This window comes from Anneissia japonica, unplaced genomic scaffold (assembly GCF_011630105.1).
Source record: "Anneissia japonica isolate Jap-2015-1 unplaced genomic scaffold, ASM1163010v1 scaffold1726_len428862_cov177, whole genome shotgun sequence".
Lineage (NCBI taxonomy): Eukaryota > Metazoa > Echinodermata > Crinoidea > Comatulida > Comatulidae > Anneissia > Anneissia japonica.
The window spans coordinates 33,461-42,738 of record NW_022710671.1 but is presented as its reverse complement, the minus strand read 5'-3'; the positions used below and the strand labels follow the sequence as shown (position 1 = coordinate 42,738).

Below are 9,278 nucleotides of genomic sequence, written 5' to 3'. Positions count from 1 at the left end.
ACTCCTAAAATATATATATTTTTTTTAATAAATTAATTTTTTGAAATGTTATTTTGATTTGTTTGTTTGTTTGTTTGTTTGTTTTTGTTTTTCTGTTACCTACCCTTCTTCTCCCCTGCTTATCAGCATTTGAAGTGTAATATACTGTAGACAATGTGGGATGATTTAGCAGAATTTGTTGCTGCCCCCTATCAGAATGTCATTTTTTGCGTTGGCGTGGTGGTCACGCTGAAGTTTATTTTTGTCGTTAGGCCTGGGCTTAGACATATTCCACTTAAATTAAAATGTCTGGAGTTGTAAGGAGGCTAATAACTGCAGCAAAAGATGCACCTGCAGCTATTGGAGCATATAGGTGGGTATTTACGGTATTAGTCATTCTTGTGAGTCTTTGCCGGCCTAATTAAGCCCTCCTAGCTCCTAGCCCAAGCGTACCTAGGCCTAGGCCTAGTAATCCATCCGGTGTTCGATCATTTCGGCCGCCACTCATTTCGGCCGCCGCACCAAATGTATGAAACGCCAAAGGGGCCACCGAATACACAACAGCCGCAAATTCATATCAAATAGATACATTAAATCATTATTTTTATTCCCGAAACTTAGAAAACCGGGTTGGTGTCCGGCGGGGGATAGTTTCACTGTAGTTAAGATATTATGTTTTTGTTGTTTTCTTTAAATCATTTTGTTTTTAATAATTTTTTCTTTTCTAATTATGTATGGCCTTGCACGGCCTTGATGAAAAACACTCATGGGTGCTTCAAGTGTCTCCGTGTTTAAATAAAGTATATTATTATTATTATAGAATGTGTCTTATTAATACAATATGTATTGTTAGTTTTATTGTACATCCACCGATATGTTTTATGTACAATGTGAAAATGTTTGATGTTGATACGTTAGATATATTTTTCTTGCATGATACGGTAATGAATAAAAATGTGATGTAAAAATGTGCGGCTGTATATAGTATACAACTTTGTTTCGTTACTTATTGAAATATGTTTAAATTTTTTATTTATTTTCAATGTTGAGAATTGGTGAATAAAATTAGAAAATATTTTACACATGCACCTTTTGTTTTTTGTACAACTTTGATGACATGAATAATGTAGTGCCCCGCCAATAATGATTTCAAATTTCATAATAAAATCAAATTTTTTTTTTTTTTAATTTTTATTACACCCGCCGCTGCCTTGAAACCTCCAACTGTATATTTCTTCCTTAGGCATAGGCCTATATATTATATAAATTTAAAGCATTTAACCATCTCCGATATGTTTTATGTACAATGTGATTTTATAATTAAATACACTTGTTGATTTCGTTTGATGGTTAAGAAGGTGACATGAATAAAAAGGGAGAATTTACAGTATACAACTTCATTTCGTTTTGTTGATATGTTTGAATTTTAGATTTATTTTTCTTTTGCCTGATGACATGTTATTCACCCAAAAATATTTACTGTATAATATATATACCTGTCTCTTATACACATCTGTGTTATACAATACATATATATATATATATATAAACATATCAACAAACGAAATGAAGTTGTATACTGTAAATTTTTTTTATTTATTGACTTTTTGATTTATTTTTTTTCTTGTCTATATTGTCTATAGACCAAACAAATTTTTGTAAAAACAAAGGAGTTTCTAGTCTTTAAAAGGCAATTATTGAAAAACACATGATCGAATCGACGGAAAATCAACGCACATGGGGAATCAGCAAATTGGTTTAATAAACTTTTGTAAACAGTTTAGGACAGGGCGGTTTGGCATTTGTAAATAGGTATTTAATTATAATATTATTAATGCTTGCGGTACACCACATAGATTTTTAATATTAATTCTTAAACCGTTCTTATTAAACATAATTAAATTTGCTACAGTAGTTTGTATTTCAATCATTAAATAGATTATTGAATCATTGTCATAATGAGCTAGAAATAAGCCTATTAAGCCTATCGTTTTGACTTTGTGGTAATTGAGTGCTAGTTTTAGCAGGGAACCTCCATGTTTTGGCCTAGGCCCCCCTAGTAGTAATATTGTATTGTGCATTGTCAAGTGTGTTCATTCAACAAATGACATGAGGAAAATGAAAAAAACACATGTTTCAGCTCATAATATCACTTTTATTTGAAAAGTTCACACAATGATTTAATATTTTATTTAATGATTAAACTACATACTACTGAAAGAAATTAAATTGGGTGTAATAAAAACAAGTTGATTATACTATTTGATTTTTTTTGCAGGCTTTGAAAAATATGGGTGCTGTACTTCATGCTGCAAATATTGACTACAAAAATGGTATGTTGTTCAGCAAAATTATATAATAAACTGTACAGGGATGAGGGAATGTCCCTTTCCCAAATGTCGATAAAAAGTAACAACTTACCAATCAGAACAGGGCCAGGATTATGTGCTTATCCCATAAACACAGTCTCACACATTTATGAGAGCAGCTTAGCTAAGTCGGCTATAATCTGGTGTGCTATTTGTGCGCTGAACCGTGGATATCTCTAAGTCCAGGTTCAATCTAATTTCAATTCCAATCGCTGCCTCTCCTTGTGTTTCAGTGTAGTAACAAAAGCGCACCGTCTTTCGGATGAGACGTTTAAGCCTTTGGTCCCGTGTGCGTTTATGGCCCATGTGCACATTAAAGAACGAAGAGTGTACTGCGTTCTTTAATATGCACATTAAAGAACACAGTACACTCTTCAGAAAAGAGTAGGGGATTGTCTCCCGGTGTACTGCCCAATCACCACCAGAAGGACCCCTCGAATTACGTCTTCTTCTAGACTTTCGTGGGCTATCCTTAGTGTTTACACCGAATGCAGTATATTCATTCCAATCCAATCCAGAGGACACGGAACTAGGGGGACGCTGCGTTATGTAGAGTAATGTGTGACCGGAAATGGTCTGCCAGTTGGTTGTTACCATGCGCCAGCGATGTTGGAGTACAGCAAGTTGAAACTATTTATGTAATGCATGAATAAAGTTCGGGGTTTATCGGGTAGTGAAATGATTATTGTTCATTTAAATTTAAGTGCTCCCTCCATGCATAAGTGTAAACTAAATTACGGTGATTAATTAGTGAAGATATGGAGACAGTTATTTCGAAGTTCCCTCTTTCGAAGAGGGGATGCAAATGCTTTGTGAAAATGAGTACGCTGCAAAGGAATATACTCTGCTGGTTTGCTAACAATATGCAAATTTACATGAACGCCTGGGAAGAAAGCTGCAATCACGTTCTGTTGCCTAGCAAACATCTGTACTGTAACGTGGTGGGGGGAGCTAGCCTACTGATGTACTGGGTACAGCGGGGGACGATGAAGCATAATATAACTATGCTTAGGCCCAAGAATAATTCAGTTGCAGACGTACCTTGTTTAAGTATTATATGCTAACTATGCGTCTCTTGTAGCCCTAGCTAGGCAAGGCATTCATGTGGAAAGCATTGGTGTTTGTTTATCCATGAATAAAGCATGCCGGGAAAGTTTGCCTTACCAGGAAAAGGTGACGTAATCTAGCTTATGGCGTATGCATGCTAACTATACTGCCGTGACTCGGAAGAACGCATTATAAGCCAAAATCGTAGTTCTGAGATATTAAGCAAAACGGGTTTCTTGTTAGCCTTTTGTTATAGAAATTTTTTCTATTGACTTTTTTGTGTAAATGTACTAACTACACAACAGAAAAACATACTAAAGTACCTTTTTGATAACCCAGTCAAAAGGACATACAGTAATGCGCTTTTCCAAATTAAAACAACAGTCAATGGAGCATGAAAAATCTGATGGTAGGCATTATATCCAGTTTTGCCAGTAGAAAGCCGCATGCTTTAGACTTCAGGTATAATGAAAAATAACAAGTGACATTTCATCAGGATTTTAAGGGTTTAAAAAATATTATTTACCAATATTACTGCACTCACACTCATAAAAGATTTACAAAATGTATCTGATCTGGTTTAGTAAATAAAATATGGTATACTACACTGTAAAATGTAAATTAAATACTATCAGTAATCACTACAGAAAGAACAGAGTTTTTACAATATGAATAATTAGTTTATTTAAATTCACTATGAAGAATACCCGCCTTTCACTTCAATAAACAAAAAATAAATACCCTGGAATTTCTAAACACACATCTTCAGGCCATATAAACTTGTATTTCCTTAAATTATACAGAAGTGCCCTCATTTAAATATTGTTAAATATTTTAAATGTCAATTTAGCACAGATAATACATCTAAATTCCTAGCATAGACTTCGAAAGTCTTAGTAAAGCCTATTTAGGTTTGACATGCATGTTTTATGTTGCTTGTTGAATGGTTAGTTAATAATAGTTAATAATATTATAGACTAAAATTTATATTCTGACCACTGGTAATATGACCATGGTCATATTGCAATGCATTCGTTTTTTTTATATTAATTGTTTGTACTCTGATCATCAAACTTGGTATTATGCCCTTCCACCAGCTAGGAAACTAATTAATATGCACCATTGTCTTTTGTGATTGGTTGATTGCTTACTTTTCAATGCCTAGTGGATATAATGCACTCTTCCAGATTTTTTTGGCTTTGGTGGATGGATATAATGCGCAACACTCATATTAATTTCATATTTCTAAGCATTGTTTGGGGTATATGATCAATTACCATGATAGATTACATCCATAGGATGCCCCTAAGCCAAAAATCTCAAAAATGGATATAATGCGTTTTTCCGAATAACGGCAGTATAACGTGAGTGTGACGTCACCAAAAAATAAAAATTTTCTATTATAACCAAAATATTAATAATTACAAGGTTTGTGGGCGTAAATTCCCTTAATACGAATTAAGGGTAGCACCATCTCCTTGCCATAAAAATTACAGCTCCCATTGACGTCGCAGTCGAAAAATACGCTGGTAGCTGAAGTTTTTCTCAAAAATCTGACTACGAAACCATATCAAAATTCACGTTCCACTTCTGACTCTGAGTTGTGCTTCACACACGCCGCTGAGGGCAGCGTTCCAGGAACAACAATATCCAATCCCAGTGGGCTTTTTTAGTAAACCAAGCAAATACTATGATTTTATTGCAACGTTGCAAGTACTGTAATAATTGTAATACTCTTGATATTACCTTTTTGACTTCAATACTTTCTCTTTTTCTTTCAGTTGTTAAGTGTACAGTGATGTTGGCTGATATAAATGATTTCAAAGAAATGAATGATATCTATTCTAAATGTAGGTTTCATGATAATGTTGTTTTACATTTTCCTGCTCTTTACTCTTGGTTTTTATTGTCAAGATAGTCCTCGATTGCCATTCAAAAGACTATAGTATGTGCACAGGCAGTAGGTCTTTTTGATTATACATTCAAGATTATTATTCATTCAAGAATACCTTTGCAAACTAAAGAGGGGACTTCTTTTCAAAATGAATGCTGTAAATATTTGGAAATTGCTACTATACAACATTTTCCAACTATGGAATTTGAAATTTTGTTTAATAGTTTTTGACTTTTTATAAAATAATATTGATACAGACACAGTGTCATAATCATCAAAGGTAGTGTCAGTCTGAATGTATGTCCTATCTTGATTAGAAGCCCATGGACTTCTTTTCAAGATTACTTTTGTAAACTAAAGAGAGGACTTATTTTAGAGGTGGGATTCTTGAGATTAAGCACATTGGGCTTCTATTCAAGCTTTTAAGGTATAGGAAACAAACGTATCATTCGCAGTCTTAAATGCACATCAATATCATAATTTCAACCTCCTGTTAATATTATTGAATAATTTTTGTTAATTTTTTTCAGTTGGATAAAGTTTGATTAATGTCATGGGCACAGATCATAGGGGGACGGGGGACATGTACCCCCACATATTTTTAAGGGGCGGGGAATGATCCCCCCCTTTCTGGCGGCAATGTGATTTCATAAGTCGAAATGATGCCTGAAAATTGTTGAAATGACCTGCATAAATGACCCAGGTTTTAACGAAAGAGCCCTAATTATGTGTCCGTACCATTCTGTGTTTAATTCTTGTGCTCCATTCTTCTTGTTCCGTTATGTTGTATAGCCTTACGTTGCTAACCTTATTTTAATTGGATGTTCAGCATCTTTCGTAACATTTTCCTATGATAGATGTCAATGCTTTCCTTTAAATCCCTATACAGCCAGAGTACATCTTCTTATAGCCAGATACCGGTATCTCTGCCCACAAATATTTGAATTACCTATACACGCGTCGACTCAAGTGTCCGTGCCTTTATTATACTCTGAGAAGTATGAGGGAAAAAAAGCGTGTAAAGATAAGATTGGTTTTCGGCACATGAAGTAGGTAAAGTAAAGTAAATACTTCAAAGACAATTATGTTTTATTTTGTATGGTGCCTCACTTTTAGATCTCTATGATTGCCGAAAATTCCTAATAAAACATCATGAGAAATTTGTTGGCACTTTAATTTGACTGCAGTATAATGGTGATGCGATGATCATGAATTTTCCTATAAGAGTATGATTTCCGGCCAGCTAACTGTATTATTTACTTAAATTACCCCAACCATGGTGGGGCTGAGATGAGTGTGGACTCACGGCTTTAAGTAGGTAAAGTAAAATAATTAAATCAAAGACAAAGTTTTATTTTCAATGGTACATCACACAGATTATTTAGATCTCTCTGATTTCCGAAAATTGCTGATAAAGGATCATGAGAAATTGATTGGCGCTTGATTTTGACTATAATGGTGATGTGATGATGAATTTTACTATATGTTTGTCATTTCCAGCCATCTAGAGGTACTATTTTCTCAAATTTTCAAACCTCAGCCCCAACCATGGTGGGGCTGAGTTGGGTCTGGACTCTGGAAGTAGGTAAAGTAAAGTAATTACCTCAAAGACAATGTTTTTCAATTTATTTTCTATGGTAGACCCTACATCAGACACATTAATTAGGTCTCTATGGTTGCTGAAAAATCGCTGATAAAAGAAATGAGAAATTTGTTGGCGCTTCATTTTGACTATAAGTGTGATGTGATTTTATTTCATTTCATTTCATTCAGGAATTAAAATCACAAATTACAAGAATACAAAAAAGAAACAAAGAACAGATAAATGATTAAGAACAAAACATAAGACATTAATTCCTAGGGTAACTCAAGAAGGTTTTGCAATATATAAAACTTATTTCCATTGGGCCCTTAAAACAAATGTTAAACATTTTTACCACGTAAGAAATATAAAATTATTATTATTAATTATTATTATTATTAAAATATGTTAAGAATGATAAAAATTTAAAATAAAAAGTTGTGAATCCATTATTATTGCTATTGTTATTATTGCACTTTTGAATTATTATTATTATAAATATTATATTATATTAAGAATGATAATTTAGAATTTAAAATGTTTAAAGAGTGTCATTTCCGGTGAGGGTATAATGTACGGTTTGTGTTAATATGAAAGTAAAAAGAAAAGGAAATTTGAAATTTGATTGAATCTGTATAATTTCTGTCTCTTATACACATCTAGATGTGTATAAGAGACAGATGTTGTTATTTTCCCTATTTTCTACTTTAAAAAACAATATTTTTTTAATCATGCATTGGTGATGGTCTCTGCCTGAGGAATGTCCCATATTCGTAAAATTTGAATTCTTATTTCTCAAATACTGTTATTTAAACAGCTGTACAGTATGTTTGATATCCCTTAACTTCATAATGAAATGTCAGATTTAAATGATTCTTTTACCATTTTATAACTTTCATTTTACTGTTTAACACAGTATTAATAACTTAGCTACAATCAATTTTTTTTTGCAAAGAGGGACTGGTTTGGCTTAACCACATATTGAATATTCTTTTTGTAAAATATCAATTTTTATCTTTGTATTTTAGACTTCAGTGATTTTCGTCCTGCCAGGGTAGCTTTCCAAGCTGGCAGTCTACCTAAGGTAAGTTTACTTAAGCTAAAGACCAGGCCATTCAAGTTTATGGGGGATGGTCAGATTGTATTACAGGCTACTAGCTCTGACCATAAGAAACAAATTGAGAATAGTTTGTTTTTTAACTTTACTCACATTATGCGATGAAGCATGAAAGGTCAACATAGATTTGTCAATGGTTATTTATAGTCTTTTGTGAAATTGTTTACTTTTGAGTGGAAAGATAGACATCTTAGAAGCTAATATCTTCATTTTTTCCTTCACTAGGGTGCAAAGGTAGAAATCGATGCCATTGCCATGGTTGATGCCATTACAGATATTAATTAACAATTGGACTTGGTAGCAAGTAGGCCTGATGGATAGATACTGTGAAAAATCAAAAACATGAAATCATTGTAATAATTAAATTACTTCTTTTTTCCAACTCCAACAGTAAAGCACTATCATTCTGAATGAATTTATTCAAAGAAATGAAATCATTCTAATTGTTTCAAGTATTTTTGGTTTTGATAAATTCATATCGGTAATACAGTAGATCATTTCATGTTTGGTGTTTTCATTTGGGATATTTAAAAAAAAAAATTTTTTAAATTTATATATAGTATCTATATAACCATATTTTTATTTGGGATTAGTTTGTCTTGGTATATATTGTATCTATTATAACAAAACACATTGATAGTGGTAAACTATCTAAAGCCTGATCTCTAACTAGATATCCTGTCCTTATCCACCCAAGATGTTCCAACAAGTTAATAATGAATAACTTGTAATGTTAATGAGATACAGATTTTTGAATATTTAAAAACTTGAGGGGAAAAAAATGGTAACCACCCCCCCCCCCACCTTTTTTTTAGTTTTTAAATAATTATTATTATTATTGTTGTTTCTTGCTATTATTCTTACCATTATTATTCCTAATCAATTTATTGCAACTCATTGAAATTGTGTTTACCTGAATAGTACAGGATAATGTTATACATATATAATATGTGTATTAAAAGCAATGTAAATGTTAGTGTCCTTGAGGGTATAATGTACGGTTTGTGTTAATATGAAAGTAAAAAGAAAAGGAAATTTGAAATTTGATTGAATCTGTATAATTTAAGTCAATTTATAGCTTTCAATTGAAGATTGGAATTTAAAAAATATCCTGACTTAATTAACAGATGCATAAATAATGGATGTCATAAAATACAAAATATTGGTACATTAAAGTCCAGTTGGCTAAACTGTTGGTAATAATAATAATAATCGATATTTATATAGCGCCCAATGTTAACCTCTAGGCGCTTAACAACAACATAAAGCAGTGATGCAGGAGATGGTGAC

General features: G+C 32.6%; 1 protein-coding gene across 1 annotated transcript; it reads left to right on the top strand.

The window, feature by feature from the left end:
- The first annotated feature begins 284 nt into the window (after positions 1–284).
- Positions 285–8,479, top strand: LOC117107097 (2-iminobutanoate/2-iminopropanoate deaminase-like). Its single transcript, XM_033248651.1, has 5 exons — positions 285–380; positions 2,258–2,312; positions 5,177–5,245; positions 7,900–7,955; positions 8,214–8,479. The coding sequence occupies exons 1-5, from the start codon at positions 285–287 to the stop codon at positions 8,271–8,273; spliced, it is 336 nt and encodes a 111-aa protein (XP_033104542.1). The 3' UTR covers positions 8,274–8,479.
- The last annotated feature ends 799 nt before the right edge of the window (positions 8,480–9,278 follow it).

Excerpts from the sequence above, each read along its gene's own strand:
- LOC117107097 (XM_033248651.1), top strand. The coding sequence starts at position 285 with ATGTCTGGAGTTGTAAGGAGGCTAATAACTGCAGCAAAAGATGCACCT. Across the intron at positions 381-2,257 it reads TTACGGTATTAGTCATTCTT|GCTTTGAAAAATATGGGTGC; the intron begins GTGAGTCTTTGC and ends TTTTTTTTGCAG. Across the intron at positions 2,313-5,176 it reads AAATATTGACTACAAAAATG|TTGTTAAGTGTACAGTGATG; the intron begins GTATGTTGTTCA and ends TTTTTCTTTCAG.